The sequence below is a fragment of the Canis lupus genome, chromosome 20 (assembly GCF_011100685.1).
Source record: "Canis lupus familiaris isolate Mischka breed German Shepherd chromosome 20, alternate assembly UU_Cfam_GSD_1.0, whole genome shotgun sequence".
Taxonomy (NCBI): domain Eukaryota; kingdom Metazoa; phylum Chordata; class Mammalia; order Carnivora; family Canidae; genus Canis; species Canis lupus.
Genome location: NC_049241.1, coordinates 3,028,081 through 3,046,960, shown reverse-complemented (window position 1 = coordinate 3,046,960; position 18,880 = coordinate 3,028,081). Strand labels below are relative to the sequence as shown.

At 49.5% G+C, this 18,880-nt stretch overlaps 1 protein-coding gene across 6 annotated transcripts in view; it reads right to left on the bottom strand.

Moving 5' to 3' along the window:
* Positions 1–485: 485 nt before the first annotated feature.
* Positions 486–18,880, bottom strand: part of RAB43 (RAB43, member RAS oncogene family) — a 39,459-nt gene continuing 21,064 nt past the window's right edge. For 4 of the 6 annotated variants that reach the window (XM_038565489.1, XM_038565492.1, XM_038565493.1 and 1 more), the window contains 2 exons: positions 10,756–10,939; positions 486–7,861 (listed from right to left, as the gene is read on the bottom strand). In XM_038565489.1, coding sequence (XP_038421417.1) covers positions 7,611–7,861; positions 10,756–10,939 — 435 coding nt within the window. In that variant the 3' untranslated portion in view covers positions 486–7,610. Of the gene's footprint in view, positions 7,862–10,755; positions 10,940–18,880 lie in introns of those variants that run through there. The other 2 variants (XM_038565490.1, XM_038565494.1) reach the window with 2 other exon arrangements.

Below are 18,880 nucleotides of genomic sequence, written 5' to 3'. Positions count from 1 at the left end.
ATATTTCAATAGGCTATATATAAAATATGCTATATATTATATATATCAAAAAGCAGCATAGTTCCATTTTCAAAGATTTGTAAAAGAGAGAAAAGAAATAGGAAGTTCTCTATAGCTCCATTTTAACACAATCACTGTTAACATTTTCGTGTTATTATTTCGCCTTATTATTTACGTCGATCGTAACACTTCTTTACTTGGGTATTCTGAATCCTTCAATGAATGCAGCGTCATATTTTTGAATGTTACATTGCTTTCATGACCCTTCTGGAGCATACTGTGTCTTTCTATGACAAATGTAGTAGATGTTGACCATAGAAGACCAGAAAGTGTAGGAGGGCGGAAGGAAGACCCACGTTCCCCAGCCCTTCACTGAGAGATAGTCCTACACCTCCAGTGCTCAGACACACAGTCTAAACTACTCTGCAGCAAGGGATGGCTGCCTCCTGGTTTCCCCTTGTACAGAAATAAGGCTGCCATGAATATTCCTGTGCATAGAGGTTTTATTGTTTTTAAGATTCGTTCCTTGAGATAGATCGCCATAAAGTTTGTTATTTTCAGGAATGTCCACTTAGAATCGGGTCCCTTTTGTTGAATGTAAACCTGAGTTTGGGCTGTCTAGTGCAGCCACAGTCCCACCCCACGAAATCCAAGGGTCCCTCCCAGGATTTCAGAGGATTGAGGCACAACCCTGGAGCCCGACATCCAGGGCTCAAAACTAACCTCTGCTGTTCACTGGATGGGCATCTGGGCCATTCACTCTCGTGAATTCACACAGAAAACTATATGTTTCAGACTCTACCATCTCAAGAGCTGTAAACAGCATTTCCATAGAAGTTTGAAGATTCCAGACATGGGAAGTGGGCAACCTTCACCTAACTGTCTACTCACCCCCAACAACGCGCCACATTTGGGTGTGGATGTGAATATAGATCTTTCCTGACTAAAGGGTCTACAGCTTATGGCGGTCAGAGATCCAAAAAAGGTCAAGAACCTCTGTCAGACACAAGCTCAAATGTTGCCAGATGGGGTTGGAGTCTGATGGAAGAATGTCGGGTGTTGGGGTGGCCCGGGTGATCCCAGGTGACCCTGCCAAGGAGCCAGCCACCAGCCCTCTGCCCTTCACGTCCACATAACAAGTCAGTGCCTCGGCGGAGGATGGAAAACACCTTTCAGGGGTAAATGGGCAAGAACCTGCAGGCCTCCTTTTTTTTTTTTTTGGAAGAACCTAAACATTTTCGAGCCATAAAGTCCTGCCCAGGGATCACCTGGGTGGGGTGGGCAGGCTGTGGGGCACCAGCGTTCTTCAAACGGCAGCAGGCTCACAAATCCTCTGGGGACCTTACAACAATCCAGATTCTGAATCAGGAGCTCTGGGGTGGGCGCTGGGATCCTACATTTCCAGCAGCTCCTGGATGCCGCCACCTGCTCTCCCTGGACTGCCCCCTGAGCAGAGGGCAGGCATCCTGGCCCCACTCACCGGCCTGAGCACCCTCTCTCCCGGCCTCCTTTGTCAGCTCCATGCCTCCTGCTGTCCCCTCAGCCCTACACTCGGACCCTCCAGCTCCCTCATAGGTAAGTGACGCTGTGCTGATGAGTGAGTAGCTCTAACTGGGAACCTCCACGTCTGTAGCGTGTTCCGCAGGCAGGTGCTGGCAGCCCCAGGATGCAAGGTGGGGACAGAGGCCCAAAGCACACAGCCCCGGCGTGGGAGGGGGGAGACCCGTCCCAGCTCCCTCCATCTCACAGCCAAGGTGGGCGGGCAGAGCTGGCCTTGCTACAGCCCCCGAGGTGGCCCGGGGAGAGCACGAGGTGGCCCGGGGTGAGCACGGCGCAGATGCCCAGGAAGCAGCAGTGGGAGCCAGCCCGCCATCGGGGCGAATCTTGTCTTTCCCATGGGGGACCCGACGGCAGGCTCTGGGGGCAGGGCCCCCATCCTAGAGGGCTCCTGGGGGTGCCTGGGAGTCGGTGTCAGGGGCAGGTGGTTGTCCTCTGGGCCCAGGGCCCCAGCTGGGACTGTTGGTACGCAGAAGGCCCTGCTGGGGGCAGCCGCAGCAAGGTGGGCAATTCAGGTGGGTCTGGGGGTCAGCCCATCGGGAGCAGCGGGGCCAGGAAAGGGCAGAGCCCTGTGGGCTGGGGTTGGCGAGTGTCAGGGCAGAGTGTGGCCGGCTGTGAACGGCCCTGACGGGCCCTGAGGGGAGTCTGCGGGCAGCAGGGGCCTGCAGGTCCAGGCCAGGGGGTGACCTGCTCGAGGAAGGTGTGTGGAGCTGGGCGTGGAGGCAGGAGGTGGGAGCAGGCCGGGCAGAGGCTGCTGGGGTGGGGGGCAGCTGTGAGGGAAGGGTGCCTGGGCTGAGGAGGAGATGGGACTGGGGTGGGGGCACCGTGCATCCCGGCTTCCCTGAAGGAAGGGCTGGTGACATCCCTCCTCAGCTGAGCCCCTGGGGGAAAGTGTGCAGGGAGTAGGGGAGTTGGGCTTGGAGCTTTGGATGCCCCCACAGGAGGGGCAGGGCCAGGCTCAGCTCTTAGAGCCCCTGGCCTCAGTTTCCGTGCTTTAAATAAGCCCAGGGCCTTGTCCCGGGGTCTGGCAGTTCCCTGGCATGGACAGAGGTGAGAGAGGGCAGGGCCCTCCTCACAGCCTCCGGGGGGAGGGCATGTGGTGGCCCAGCTCGGACCACCGGGTTAGGGCTTTGTCTCCCAAGGGGCACATGCAGGCTGGGGGCTGCCCTGTATTCTAGGACAGCAGGAGATTCAAACCACAGGCATTTCTTCTCCCTGGAAAAGGCGATTGGAAGTGCCTGGAGCATGGCCCCTCTGGGATGTCCAGGCTCCCGGCCTTCATCACTCACTCAGTGGAATTACCAGGCTTCTGACCTCTGGACAGAGCCAGAAACAGGAGCCCCTGTTTACAAAGCCCTCCCAGCTGGGATCTTAGGATGCTTGCCGGGCTGCAGGCAGGACAGGAATCAGGGTCCCCCATCTGAGGACACCGAGGCTGGGTGGGAAAATGACTTGCCCAAGGTCACACAACCAGTCACAGCCGACCTGGGATTTGAACGGAGGCTGGTCTGACCTCCCTGATGTCAGTTGGTCTCAGAGCAGGGCGTGGCCGACCAAGCACAGTCTGACCTGGCCACGGTGTGCAGCCATACTATGCAATTCTCATCTGGCTCCATGTCAACACGGCCCCTTTCTGAGAAGGACTAGTAACAGACCACAGATTATATGGGTGGGCTATGGATTCACGGCTGTCGTGGTGCCAGGGGTCCCAATTAGGCGGTTGGCAATTCTTTGAGCACCTACTACATGCCTGAAACCATTCTTTGCCCTTGGAATACAGCAGTGCGCAAGACCAGCCTGGCTTTCATGGGGATCTCCTGACTTGGAATAAAACCTCTAATTTGGGCAAGGAACCCCCAAACCCTGAGCCTGCTGGCTCATCTGTAAAGAACAGGAATAGTAACACCTTCTCACGGGGTTGTAGATGTGTGAGAGGTAGCAGGCCTGCTGCACTGAACCATGCTCCTCAATCTGCCCCCCAAACTTGCAAACCCAACTGAAGGAACCCGAGAGGCCCAGAGAAGTGCAGTAACTTGCCCAAGGTCACACAGATATCCCTGACAGTGAGGACCAAACCCAAGCTCCTTCCTGCTCATTAGGCACTGACTGCTTCTCTGTAGAAGGATTCCACATTGGTCTGGGGCAGAGATGTCTTAAGAAGGGTGGTGGGCAGTGCATAGACCCCCCCACCCACTCCAGGCCTGGAGACTAGTTGGGGAAGCCAGCTGGGCAGGTGGAAGCATCTGTGGAGATGTGGCCACCTGGGCTGGCTCTGGGTTCAAAGGTGAGAGAACCAGTCTTGGGCACCATTGGCTCTTTGCAGAAATCAGTTTAATGGTTTAGGAATGTGTACACTCTGGCTCTGTTTCCATAAAGGCAACTTTTCCATGTTTTAAAAAATAGATTTGCTATAAAGATTTCGGTATCATAAATAGATAATGTGAAAAATCCCCAAATGCAAACGGCATCACTGGGCTCGCTGAGGCCTTCCCCACAGCCCAACAGTCAGGGCTGGCAGGGCGCACAGGGCCGGAGGCCCCACCCCGCAGCCCTCCTGGGAAAGAGTAATCGAATTCAATATGAATTAGGAGCTCCCTCCAGCTCCATGCCTGCTGGGGCCTGATGTCCTTGCAGCCTCTTCCGGAGGACAGGGACCCACCTCTCTGGCTTGGGAATCCCGACCCGCATCCCTTGCCTGCCCCATTCCTCCTCCGAAGTATAAAACACCAGCCTCCTTTTCTGCAGCCCACGTCACAGGGGCCCCACCCAGGCCTCAGACGGTACTCTCCTTGGGGCCTGGTGGCTGCCAGGACACTTCCTGGCCCTCTGTCCCCTGCCTCCTCTCCCACACCCTGGCTCTGGACCCCACCTGTTCCTGCTTTTGGGCAATTTATAAACAGAGGAAGAGATTAAGCTCTCTGGCCCCAGAAGCCCTGGGCTGCAGCAGAAGGAAACAGAGGTGGATCATGTTGTCTCAACACTTCCCCGTTTTCTCTTACCCAAGTGACAGAACACCGAGGCCCAGGAGACTGGGACGGGCCCCCCACAGGCAGTCCAGCCGGCACACGGTCAGCACACCAGCATCGGGCCCTAAGCACCAGCATTTGTGTGGGGAAATGGTCTCTGTCTGAGCCTGTGGGAAATGGCTCCTGCTCAGGAAGAAGGAGATAAAGAACTCATTCATGCCAGAAGGTTCTATGACCAAGGGACTAGCTTGGGGTGGGGCCAATTCTCAGAGGTGTCTAGGTGGGTCATCTGTGGGATCCTAAACGACATGAAGAGAGGCTGGGCAGGGGGAGGGAGTGGCCTGGGCAGAGGGTGGTCCTAAGGGAGGCCAAGGCAGAGCTGTGGAGGCCTTGGGCATCTGGGTGGAGCATGGCCTGTATCCCAAGGGCCCCAGGCACGCTGGAAGGGGAGGGGACAGCATCAGCAGTGACCTTTTACAAGTGCCACTCTGACTGCAGCAGGAGGGTGGTTTGTGCTGCGCAGGCTAGAAGCCCAGGGGCCAAGGAGGTCCACAAGGTGTCCAGGGGAGGCTGGGGCCTGTCCAGAGCAGAGGCATGGGGACCGGCGTGGAGGTGGGATCTCAGCGCTGTGGTAGGATGCAGAGAGAGAGTGAGGAGCCTAAGACAACCCCTGGATTTCTAGGCTAACTCCCTGGAGATTAGGGTGGCAGGAGACCACACGGCCCAGCGTTTTGGACACTGTGGGACTATGACAGGCAGGAAAGGGAAGTGTTTTCGTGGTTGCTGGGTGAGCCGTGAGGCCACGGGTGGGAGGAAACCTTCCCGGTCCTGGCTGGGCCAGTGATCTTTCCCCTTTCTCAGCCAAGCCTCTGCAGGGTTTCCGGCCTTTAACCCCTGGGTCTGGAGGAGGAGGGGGATGGCTAGAGTCCCCATCATGAGCCAGCTACCTGCTGCTGTGCCTGGATCCTCATGGCAGCCCAGGGCATCCCTGTGCAGGAGATGGAACGCAAGGATCTCCCACTTTCCCCAAGCTATCCCAGGTGGAGGCAGAGGGGGACAGCAGGGAACAACGGGGAGGGTCCATACCTGTGCTCACTGGCAACTGAGGCGGCAGGTCAATCTTGGGGTGGGAGGAGGGGTAGGCCCAGGCCTGTGCTCTAAAACTCTCTACATCCCCACCACCACCCACCCCCAAAGCAGCAGGTCTCTACAAGGTCAGGCTTTGCGAAGTTTCTCTTCCAGCTTGGGCCCAGCTTGAATGCCCAGCTCTGCCCAAACATCAGTCCCCTGGCAGAGGTCATGGGGCTGGAGGACCTTTGCCTTTGGCCTGAATGTGCCTCCTTCACAGGAACTTTCTACTTTGAAGGTAGAGCCCAGGAACTGCAGGGGAGAGGCCTGCCAGCAGCTGGGTCCCAGGCCCTGCTCACCCTACCCCACTGGCAAGGCCATTGAGGGAGGAAGCCCAGCGGCCTTCTCATTCCCTGCTCCCACCCCATCCCGGACACCAATGAACTGGTTCCCCTCAGCAAAGACACCCACTCAGTAGCTCCTGGTCCAACCAGGCCAACAACCTTCCTCTCCAGAACCAGGCTCAGCCATCCCATGGCTGCCTCCCTGCCTGAAAGGGAGTCACCAGCCCTGCCTGTCTGGGTCCCGGCCAGGGAAGCCTTCCATGCCTGACCCTGCTTCACCAGACTGCCGTGGGTCTGGCTGCTGGCTCTGTGGTCAGGCCTGCCTGGGAGAGGCAGTGACGCAGAACAAAGGGCATGAGTGGAAGGCCAGGGAAGTCAGCTGGAGGCCCGTGGCCCACCTCTGGGGTTGGGGCCGGGCCTGGGGCTCGAGCTCCATGCTGTGACGTTGCCCACGGCTCTGACAGCAGTGTATTTCCTGGGACCCCACGCGGAGGGCTGGGGCAGTATGGAAAAATCACCTGCTCCATCCCTGGGATCCTCTGAGCTACCCCCAGAGGACAGTGTGCTTCCAAGAGCCCCAGTGATGCCAGCCCTCATCTGCCTTCTAACCTCAGCATCCAACACATGTTGAAACCGTTAAGGGTGGGTGGGGCCGCAAGGATGAAGTGGCCAGACCCAGGACTGCCAGGGCCTTGCCTTCTTGGCTTGGGAAACTATAAGCTAGACTGGAGGCAGTGGGGGAGCTGTCACTCTGGACGTGGCAGGAAGGGCTTCTGCACAGGTCAGACTAGGTGCCCTGAGGTTCCCTCTTAGACCTGAGCCTCAGGGATACAAGCTTTTACTTTTCCCTTAAATGTCCACATTCCTATCTCATTCCCCCAAACCTACAAGTTCTGAGAGTCCGTGCTGAAGAATCAGCTGGTTTTGCAACCTGAGTGGCAAAACTTTGTGCCCCAGGCCAGCAGACAGTCAGTGGGCCATGACCCCATACTTGTGCCGATGAAAACAAGAAGCTACATGGAAAACCAGAAAACTTGAGAGGTCTTGCTTGCTAAGGCAGCAAGCCAAGCCCCAAGCTATCTGCGAGCTTAGAGCTGGCAGTGAAGAAAGGAAGAAGGTTCCTCGCCGGGAAGGAGTTAGGGCTTCCCTGGGGCTGTGCTCAGGAACTGAATCTGTTGGGCTGCTCGCTCGCTCTCTCCCTCCGAGGCTCCGACCAGAGGCCCCAAGTGACCCGGGAGAACCGGCACCAGCCACATCCCTGGGAGGCAGCAACCTGCTGCCGCCACAGCTACAGCAAGACTCAAGGTGTGAAGTGGTCGGAATCAGTACACATGCCGCAGGGGAGGCACATCCTGGCCCTCTCCCACCGTGGTCTATACCCATGGGCCTGGGCCAGTCCTGGACTGTGAAGAACTCGGAGGGGACCGTCACTGGCCGGCAGGAGGGGCCCCACCCCCAACACCCAGAAGGCACCCCACTTCTTCCTTCCTCGAGGGTAGCTTTCCCATCAAGTACCCAGGCCACGGAATGGATAATTCCAGGACTTTAACCAGCTGCACTAGAATCGCTGGCGCCATGGAGGGCCAGCCCTGGAGGGGTGGGCCTGGCAGGCTGGGGGCGGGGGGCGGGGGGCGGGGAGGTGGGGAGGCCCCTGCCTGCCTGCCCGGCACCCCGGTCAGCAGCCGCAGCCCCAGCTCTCCCCGACGTCCTTGCTGTCCAGCTGGATGTGGTCAGTGCCCTTCTCACTGAGCAGCGGGCCACCGTGTCTGACAACCAGCTCCGTGGCCACCCTCACGAAGGCTTCCTCCACGTTGCTCGAGTCCTTGGCCGACGTCTCAATGGCACACAGGATGTCGTAGTGCTCTGCCAGGCTCTGCGCCTCGGCCAGCGGGACCTCGCGGAGCTGGCCGAGGTCCGACTTGTTCCCTGTGGGGAAAGGCCCAGTGCGGCGGGGTGAGGCCCATGGGTGCCAGCAGGCCCTGACCCACCGGGTGGGCCGCACCCAGAGACCCAGAGATGCCAGGCCGAACATCGTGCCCTACCAGCTGCCAACCAATACCACTTTGCTTGGTCATCTCTCTCTCTCTTTTTTAAAAATTTTATTTATTTATTCATGAGAGACACAGAGAGAGGCAGAGACATAGGTAGAGGGAGAAGCAGGCTCCATGCAGGGAGCCTGATGTGAGACTTGATCCCAGGACCCCAGGATCACGCCCTGAGCTGAAGACAGACGCTCAACCACTGGGCCACCCATGTGTCCCTCCCCCTCTTTTTTCTAAGACTTTTTAATGTTTTTTTTTTTTTTTTAATTTTTTTTTAATTTTTATTTATTTATGATAGTCACAGAGAGAGAGAGAGAGAGGCAGAGACACAGGCAGAGGGAGAAGCAGGCTCCATGCACCGGGAGCCTGACGTGGGATTCGATCCCGGGTCTCCAGGATCGCGCCCTGGGCCAAAGGCAGGCGCTAAACCACTGCGCCACCCAGGGATCCCGACTTTTTAATGTTAAAGCTCTTATTTCTAACATTTGAAGTCCCTTGTTCATTTTTTTTTCTTTTACTTTTGCCAGAGGCTCGAGTATTTTATTGCCTCTTCCTGACAAGCAGGAGCCCTAAAGTTTGGTTAAAGAACACAGTACTTCAGAGCTGTGAGAAACTTCGGCTCCCTTTCACTTGCTGTGTGACCCACAGATAAGTGGGTCACACAGCATCCTTGAATCTCAGTTTCCTCATCTCTGCTACCACCTCAGCCCAGGAGGAATCAAATGGTAAAACGAGCCTGAAAACACAACTGGCACTTGGCAGGCACTCCCTATGTGGCGGTGTTAACAAAGAAACCTAGCATTGTGGGACACCTGGCTGCCTTCAGGCTCAGGTCATGATCCCGGGGTCCAGGAATCGAGCCTGCTTCTCCCTCTGCCTCTCTCTCTGTCTCTCACGAATAAATAAATAAAATCTTAAAAAAAAAAAAAAAAAAAAGAAGGAAAGAAAAAAGGAAAGGAAAAGGAAAAGGAAAAGGAAAGAAAAGGAAAAGGAAAAGGAAAAGGAAAAGGAAAAGGAAAAGGAAAAGGAAAAGGAAAAGGAAGAAACCTAGCATTGCTGGGCAGCCCCGGTGGCGCAGGGGTTTAGTGCCGCCTGCAGCCCAGGGCGTGATCCTGGAGACCCAGGATCGAGTCCCACGTCAGGCTCTCTGCGTGGAGCCTGCTTCTCCCTCTGCCTGTATCTCTGCCTCTCTCTCTCTCTGTGTGTCTCTATGAATAAATAAATAAAATCCTTAAAAAAAAAAAAAAAAAGAAAGAAACCTAGCATTGTGAGTTTTGTCCTTCGCTACAATTTTTTTTAGGCTTATTATTTATTCTCTCCTACTTTCCTCTGGAATTCTCTTATTTGCTCTAAGATCGTGGTTTTCGATTATTTTGCTTTCGGCTTGTCAGAGCAAAGCGTACCAGCCAACCCGAGGGCACATCTCTGGCTTCTACAAGGCGTCAGAGGTTTCATTATGTTCTAAAAAATCTGGTCAACGGCTCCTTGACCCCATTTCTAGAAGAATTCTTTTAAGTCTCCACTCTTGCCTGTGAAGTCCAGCTCTGCCAAATGCTTGCATATCCCACTCCACACAGCCTGTGAGCATATAAATATGAAACTTGAAAGAATCAGCCTGACTGGGATCCCTGGGTGGCTCAGCGGTTAAGCGCCTGCCTTTGGCCAAGGGCGTGATCCTGGAGACCCGAGATTGAGTCCCACGTCAGGCTCCCTGTATGGAGCCTGCTTCTCCCTCCGCCTGTGTCTCTGCCTCTCCTCTCTCTCTCTCTCTCATGAATAAATAAATAAAATCTTAAAAAAAAAAAAAAAGAAAAAAAAGAATCAGCCTGACTGTTGGAGTAAGAACCTCAGGACCACACAAATGGTCCAAAGCTTCTTGAGCCCAGGTCTGAGGAATTGATTTATGAGGAAAAGCAAAGAGCAGGTAAGAGCAACAGTGGTTCTCAAAGTGGGGTCCCTGGGTCACAAACAGGTGTCCTCGGCACCACCTGGGAACCTGTGAGAAATGCACATTCACAGGCCCCATTCCAGATGTGGTGCCTGGCATCTGTGTTTTCACAAACTTCAGAGTGACATGGAAGCACACAGATGGTTGACAACCCTGCTCTGCAGTGTAGTATGAGGGGACGTCACTGAATGACAACTGGCAGAGCTCAAAGTTTCGTATTTATATGCTCACAGGCTGTGTGGACTGGGATAAAAGACTTCACTTTTCTGAGCCTCAGCTCCTACCCCTTACAAACAAGGAGTGAGTGGCCAGGTTATGGGAACTAAATGCAACGACCCAAGTGAAAGTTTAACCAGTGTTACCCTCTGTGGGGTTACATGGTAACCCCTTTCTTCCTCCCTCTAATTCCAGTTTTGAATATAACTGTGTAAGTGATTGGCAGGATCAGAATTTGGAAGATCGCAGTTCCAGTTCTTGTTTCATTCCTGCCTGGCCAAGTTCAGCCTCTCTCTGTACTCCACTTGCCCTTTGTTTAAAAAGGAGAAAGAGGGGTGCCTGAGTGGCTCTGTCAATTAAGCCTCTGCCTTCAGCTCAGGTCGTGATCCTGGAGTCCAAGGATAGAGGTCCACATCAGGCTCCCTGCTCCGTGGGGTCTGTTTCTCCCTCTACCTCTTACCCTGCCCGTGGTCTCTCTCACTTGGTCTCTCAAATAAATAAATAAAACCTTAAAAAAATAAAAAATAAATAAAAAGGAGGAAGAGACTAAGACAGAGAGGCAGATCCATGCCCTGAGGAACACTGCTAGACCTGCCCCGTTCCCCCCAGCTCACCAATCAGCAGCTGCACGATGTTAGAGCCCGCGTACTTCCTCACATCCTCAATCCAGTGAGGCACAGACAGAAAGGAGCTCCTCTTGGTGATGTCGTAAGCGAGGATGGCCCCGTTGGCACTGCGGTAGTAGCTCTGGGTGATGGTGCGGAATCGCTCCTGGCCAGCTGTGTCCCAGATCTGCAGCTAAAGAAATAGGGGGCCTCCTGTGAACCTGGCCGTGTGACCATGTGCAGGGGATAGGGCGTGTAATCCCAAGACCCGTCCCCAAAGTGCTGGTTCCACTGGGCAGGCCACCAGCTCACACTTTGGCAGGAATCATGCAAGAGAGGCTGGAAGGTAGAGAGAGGACTTCTAGGCCCGCAGCAAACAACTCAGTGGCCCAACTTTGAGGGGGCTGGGAGGATGCCAAGGAAGGTGGGGAGCACTCACCTCTGCTCTCTAGATCCCCAGGAAAAGGTGGTAAGGGGACATTCCGCACCACAGCAGGGGGTCCATTTGGCCCAGAGTCCTCTGTATGCCCTCTCCCCTACACAGCAGGCTCACTGATAGGAACAATGAACCAGAAGGGCTCTAGCAGCTCACAGCTTCAGGTTCACAGCTGGCTGTGTGTGCATGTCCTATACCTTCCCCTCTCTGGGCCTGTAATTGCACCACTATCCCCAGCCGTGTGGAAGGTTTCTCCAGCATTCAGATTCCCTGCTTCCACCTCAGTGACGCGTGGGAGCATGCTCACAGCCTGGTGGTGAGGGGGCCTGGGCTATGGTAGTGAGGTCCTGGGGGAGGCAACGTGTAGGGTCCTCCTGTAAGGCCTTTACCACCAGCTGGCCCAGCCTGGCCAAATGCAAGGAACTTGAGGTCTTCCTTTGCCCATGTCTTCACTTAACAAACACCCATCAGCACCCACTACCAAGCCCTCCTGGGCAATGGCCATGGAGGAGAGGTGCCTGTGTGTAGCAGGAGCCTGCCTGGTTTCTGTAGAAGCAGCAGTCTGGCATAACAGATGCCAGACAGGGCGGGAGGCTGCAGCCAGGGCAGACCTGGACTTTCACTGTACCCAGGCTGGGAGGCTGCTCACTCTGGCAGGACATCACCAGCTCTGGGCTGGGGAGAGATGGACTATGGGAGGGCATCAGAGTGGGCAGATGCCAGGGCTCTTGGGGGCTCAGTGTTTGTCTTCTCTGCTCCACAGATCACAGGTTCTTGGGGCTCCCTGAAGATGAACACAAGCCTCTGATCTCCAGTAAGCTGTAGGCCCATCCATCCTCCTTCAATGGCACAAGCACGTTGGGTGCCTCTATCTAGTTCACTAGTCTGCCTGGCACAGGGAAGAACCCCAGAGGCCTTAGACAGTTCCTGAGGGCAGGGCTGTGGAGGTGACCCCCTCTTCTACAACATGCCAAGCAGAAGCCTCTAGTCTTGAGACCTCCTGTTTACTCCCCAACTACAAAAGGCTCCAAGGAAGCTGGGGGTCTTCTAGTTCACACAGAGGGTGAAGAAAAAGGCATGAACTCTGGCAATACACAAACCAGATGACCAAGAAACTCATCTCCATACCCCACAGGAAAGCACACGAGACACGCCAAACAAACACAGAAAGCAAGTGACTGAGACGAAAGAAAAACAATGCAGAGGCAAATTTTTGTTTACCAAAATAAACATCAATATTTTCAGACATAGGAAAAGATCTGTAAAACAATAATAGAATGCTATTTCTTAAAAAAAAGTGAGGGGGAGGGGGCTCCTGGGAGGCTCAATTGGTTAAGCATCCACTTTCGGCTCAGGTCAGGATCTCAGGGTCCTGGGATTGAGCCTCACATCAGGCTCCGTGCTCAGGGTGAATCTGCTTCTCCCTCTCTTTCTGACCCTCCTCCCTGCTTATGCTCTCTGTCTCAAATACGTAAATAAAATCTTAAAAAAAAAACGTTGAGGGAGTAGTCAAAGAAAAACAGAGGGGTGTCTGGTTGGCTCAGTTGGATGCGCATGTAACTCTTGATCTCAAGGTTGTGGGTTCAAGTCCTACCCTGGGTATAGAGATTACTTAAAAATAAAATCTTTTAAAAAGAGAGAGAGAGATTTTGGGGCACCTGGGTAGTTCAGTTGGTTAAACATCTACCTTTGAAGCCAAAGGTAGATCATGCATGATCCCAGATCAAACCCCACATTAGGCTCCTTGCTCAGTGGGGAGTCTGTTTCTTGCTCTTCCTCTCCCTCTGTTCCTCTCTCCCTCACTCATGTTCTCGCTCTCTGTGCCTCAAATAATTTTTTTTAAGTTTTTAACAATTAACAATATAACATCAATGAAAAATGCAACCTAAGCATTGGAAGATAAAGTTGAAGAAATCTCTCCAAAATAAAGAAATACAAAGAGATAGAATAGAGAGGGGAAAAAAATTGTAGAGCCAATACTTGGAGGAGGTCCAATACTTGGATAGTAAACATTTCAGAAGAAAAGTGAAGTCAAGAGGAGGAAATCAAAGAAAGACTTCAAGAAAACTCCCACTGGGTTGAAAAAGCCTACTAAGCACACACACAATGGAGGAGAACAGACCTCCACAAAATACACCACATGGGAATTCCACAACAATGGGGAAGAAAAGAAGGTCCTAAAAGCTTCCAGAAAGGGGGGGGGGGGAGGGGGAGAGGTTTTCAGGTTAAAGTTTCACAAAATCCACATAGCATTAGATATTCAATGAAGAATGCCTAAAATTATGATAGAAAATTATTTCCAACCTAGAATTCTCTACCCAATTAGCCATCAGTCAAGTGTGACGGTTTATTAAACACATTTTCAGATACTCAAAAAGTTCATCTTCCCTTTCTCAGGAAGCTACTGACTGTTCCTCTACCTAAAGAAATCAACCAAAAATAAGAAAATGTGGTATCCAGAAAACAGAGACTTCAGCTCAAAAGGCAAAGGGTACCTCAGGATAGTGGTAGAGAGAGATTCCAAGACAACAGCTGAGCAGCGAGCCTGGACATCAACCCATATGGAGCAGGCCACAGGGCTCCAGGGCAGCTCCCATCTCTGGCAGGGTGCTTACTGGCAGATGAGCCCTCCCTCCATAAACAGTCATTAGACAGAAAAATATGAGAGGCTGCCATTTTCAAGATGTAAATAACAAGCAGCATGAGACAATAATCCAGAAAGATGCCACCTATGAGTGTAGACCATGAGTAAATCTGTCCTAACAAAGCCTAAAACCAAAGCCCAACACAAGTCTCAGGTTTGGAGGCTGACCCCTGTCAAGTCAGAGGTGATGAGAGAAACATCCTTGGACTTCCACCTACCTGCCCTAACGGAACATAAAAACAAGCTTCAAGGTGATCAGCCAGCAAACTGAATTGACTATCAGGACATGATGCTCTTTAAAACAAGATAACAGAATCCACAGTCTCACTAAGGCATCAACCACTATCGCCAGTATACAATAAAAAAAAAATCACTAAACATGCAAAAAAAAACCCCACAAAACAACCCTAAGAAAATTTGACCCACAAAGGAAAAAGTAAATAGAAAATGATGCCAAAATGATCCAAATATCGGATTTAGTAAGTAAAAATATTACAGCAGTGATTTTAAATATGATCAGAGAATTAAAGGAAAATATGATGACAATAAGTAGACAAGAAATTTCAGCACAAAAATGGAAATTATTTTTTAAAGCATACAAAAAAAGTCAAAATTCTAGAGCTTAAAAGTACAATGAGCGGAAAATTCATTCTACAATATGAACAGCAAAATGGAGACAGCACACACATACAAAAAGAATCAGCGAACATGAAGAAAAATCAGTAGAACAAAGAAAAAAATATTGAAGAAAAAGCAACAGAGGCACAGGACACCCTGTGCACCCCTAGACAACAATATCATACAGTTCCATATTCACATAATTGTAGTCCCAGGGAGAGAAAATAGTGAGAATGCGGGAGAATAAGGACTAAAAATTCCAAACTTAATGAAGATATCACCTTGATCCAAAGAACGCAGAAAACCCACTCAGAAGAAATACAAAATATGAGGGATTATAGCCAACTGATGAAAACAAAGGTAAAAAAAGATTTTAGGGATGCCTGAGTGGTTCAGTGGACGTCTGCCTTTGGCTCAGGTCATGATCCCAGGGTTCCTGAGTCGAGTCCCACAGCCTGCATTTCCCTCTGCCTGTGTCTCTGCCTCTCTCTCTGTATCTCTCATAAGTAAATAAATAAAATTTTTTAAAAAAATGTTATTGTTGTTTCTTATAGTTGCCATATAAGACAACTGGCTGGAAAACTATAAATAATTACTGTAAAGTGGGGTTTATAATGTATTTGAAATTAAAAGTATAACAATAATAGCACACAAAAAAAGGAGGGCAGTTAAATGAAATTATACTGTTGTGAGGTAAATATACTTGTAAGGTGTCAGACGTGAAGAGAGAAATGAGAAGTGTTAAGTGTCAGTTGTAATATATGAAGTGACACAAAACTGACTCTAAAGAGTGTTAGTAAATTAATAAGGATGCATAGTTAGCCCTATATTAACTAGTAAAAAAAATAGCAAGTCAATAGAGGAGACAAAATGCTATTCCTTTTTCTAAAGATTTTATTTATTTATTTATTTGAGAGGGAGAAGGAAAAGCAGACTCCCCGCTGAGCAGGGAGCTCAATGAGGGGGCTGAACCCAGGGCCCTGATATCATGACCTGAGCTGAAGTCAGATGCTTAACCAACTGAGCCACCCAGGTACCTCTAAAATGGTATTCTTTTTTAAAAAATTTCAACTAAACCAAAAGAAAGTAGGAAAGGAACAAAGGAATAAAAAACAGAAGAGGCAAAAACAAAAAACAAAAAACAAAAACAAGTAGCAAATGGAAGATTAAATTCAACCAGGTCTATAATCACATTAAATATAAATGGACTGGGACTCCTGGATGGCTCAACGGTTGAACGTCTGCCTTCAGCCCAGGGTGTGATCCCAGGGTCTCAGGATCAAGTCCCGCATCAGGCTCCCTGCATGGAGCCTACTTCTCCCTCTGCCTGTGTCTCTGCCTCTCTCTCTATGTGTCTCTCATGAATAAATAAATACAATCTTTAATATATACTAAACATTCCAATTAAAAGCCACAGCTTTTCAGACTGGAAAACAGGCAAGACTATATGCTATCTACCTGAGATGCACCTTAAATATAAAGACACAAATAGATAGCCCATAAAAAAATGAAATATATAAAATACATGTAAGCATAAGAAAGTATAAGAATAACAGTTATAGGAATATGAAAGTAGGCTTCCAAACAAAGAATTACAAGAGATAAAGAGACATTTCATAATGATAAGAGAGACAATTATCAGAAAAACATGATACTAAATATGTATCCACATAATTACAGTTTTAAATTTCATGAAGTGAAACTGACATAACTAAAGGGAGAGACAAATCCACAATTGTAGTTGGAGATTTTATTTTAACACCTCTCAGTAATTGATAGAGTTAGTAGAGAAAAAAAAAATCTGTGTGGATAAAGAATATCTAAACATTCTCAATCAAACTGACATTTCTAGACCATCACACCCAATACTGCAGAACAGCACTTTTTTTTTTTTTCAAGTGGACCTAGAATATTCACCAAGATAAACCATTCATATTCTGGGCCTCAAATAAGTCTCAATAAATTTCCAAAGATTGAATTCTTATAGATTATTTCTGTAACCACAGAAAAACTTAAATAGAAATCAAGAAAGCTCTGAGACAGTTTTCTTCAAGAAGACAGAACTGAGAGGCACTTGGGTGGCTTAGTCGGTTAAGTGTCTGACTTCAGCTCAGGTCATGATCTCTGGGTTCTGGGATTGGGCCTGCATCAGGCTCCCTGTTCAGCAGGGAGTCTGCTTCTCCTTCCTCTGCTCCTCTTCCTCCCCTCAAATAAATAAAATCTTTAAAAAAAAAAAAAAGACAGAACTCAGAAGGCCATATATTGAGAGGGAAGGTATACAATATGTTGGACAGATGGAGAAGAAAACTTTATCAATTAGGATTTCCCCTAATTGGGGAGATGAATTAATGGTAAATACATAGACACCTGAGCAAAACAAAGATGATCACTACTTCCAGGAAAAACTAGTGAACATGGCAAATGAAAAATAATGGCGATATATCACATGGCTTAGCAGTGGGTAGCACTTACTAATCATAACGTATTAATTCAATCATTTCAATAAGAACTTACTAAACACCTGCTATGTGTTCTAGGTACTGAAGATACCAGGGCCAACAAAACAGATGCAAATTCCTATCCTCAAGCTTATAGTCTGGTGCAGGAAACAAATGCTAAGTAAGATCCTAAGTAATAAGAATTTATAATTATTATAAAATATATTGGGACGCCTGGGTGGCTCAGCGGTTAAGCGTCTGCCTTCAGCCCAGGGTGTGATCCTGGAGTCCCAGGATTGAGTCCCATGTCGGGCTCCCTGCATGGAGCCTGCTTCTCCCTCTGCCTGTGTCTCTGCCTCTCTCTCTGTCTCTCATGAATAAATAAATAAAAATCTTTAAAAAATAAAATAAAATAAATTTACCTATACATAAATATATAATATAAAGATACTTATTATAAAGTAAGTAATAAAAATAACAAATATGCTAGATAGTGAAAATATGGGGAAAAAATGAGCAGGAGAAGGAATTATGAACCTTGGTGAGGAATGAAGATTCAGATAGGATGGCCACAGAGGGCCTCACTGAGATAACCATTGGTAATGATCTGGAGAGGGGTGTCTGGCTGGCTCAGTCTGTGGAGCATGCAACTCTTGATCTCAGGGTCGTAGGTTCAAGCCCCAGGTTGGGTATAGAAATTACTTAAAAATAAAATCTTTAAATAAATAAATAAATAAATAGGGGCGCCTGGCTGGCTCAGTCAGAAGAGTATGAAACTCTCAATCTCAGGGTAGTGAAACTGAGCCCCTTATACTCATGCTGGGTATAGAAATTACTAAAAAATAAATAAACGTTAAAAGACATTCTTTTTTTAAAAATCAGTAAATAAAAAATAAAGATGTGGAGAAAGTTAGCTAACTGTGCAGATGGGTATCTGTTCAGGAAGCTGGAGGAAGCCAGCTGTGCAGATGTCTGGGAAACAAGTATTCCAGAAAGAGAGAAGAACAAGTACATAGGCCCTGAGGCAGAGACAAAGCAAGGAAGATCGGTGTGTTTGGAGCAGAGTACAAAAGGAGAGAGTAATAAGGGATGACAGAGAAGTATCAAGATCACACAGTGCCTTCTAGATCATAGGTAAGAACTCTGGCCTTCACTCTGAGTGAAGGCAGGAAGCCATGGGAGTTTTGAGCCAATCATTTACTTTTTAACAGGATCACTCTGGTTGCTGTACTGAGAAGAGATCAAAAGAGATCAAGGACAGGTGCACCTGGGTGGCTCAGTCAGTTAAGTGTCAGCCTTTGTTCAGGTCATGATCCCAGAATCCTGGGACTGAGCCCTGCAGTGGGCTCCCTGCACAGCCGGGGAGCCTGCTCTTCCATCTCCCACTCCTCCTGCTTGTGCTTTCTGTCAAACGAATAAATAAAATCTTAAAAATAAAAAACAACAAAAGAGATCAAGGACAAAAATAGGAAGACCAGTTAGGAGGCAATAGCCATAATCCAGGTAAAAGACAGTGGTTAGATGAATGTAGTAATTGTGGAGGGTGAAGTGAGCAAGTTCAGAATACATTCTGGGAACAGAGCGAAAGGAATGTAATCCTGATCTCATCAGTATTGCCACACAACACTATTGGGAGGATGTAAAGTGTGTACGTGTGTGATGGGGGCTGGGAGAGCACTGAGTTAGTTAACCATCACCTTCCAGAGTCAGAAGTCAATAAACTATGCCTATACCTGGGGGAAGGCTGTGTGTGTGTGTGGGGGGGGCGGGGGGGGGGGGTTTGTGGCAATATAAGCAAAAGAAATAGAAAAATCCCATCAACTGAAAAAGAGCTGAAGTGATCACCCCCAGTGGCTAGAGGTGGGGGTATCAGGAGACCTTTAAGTAACAAGTCTTATTGAACCAAATGAGTCTTTAAAGCATACACATGTATAACTCTGATAAAAATAAAAACTAAATTAAAAACCAACAAAATAGCTCCAGATTAAGGTATTTAGG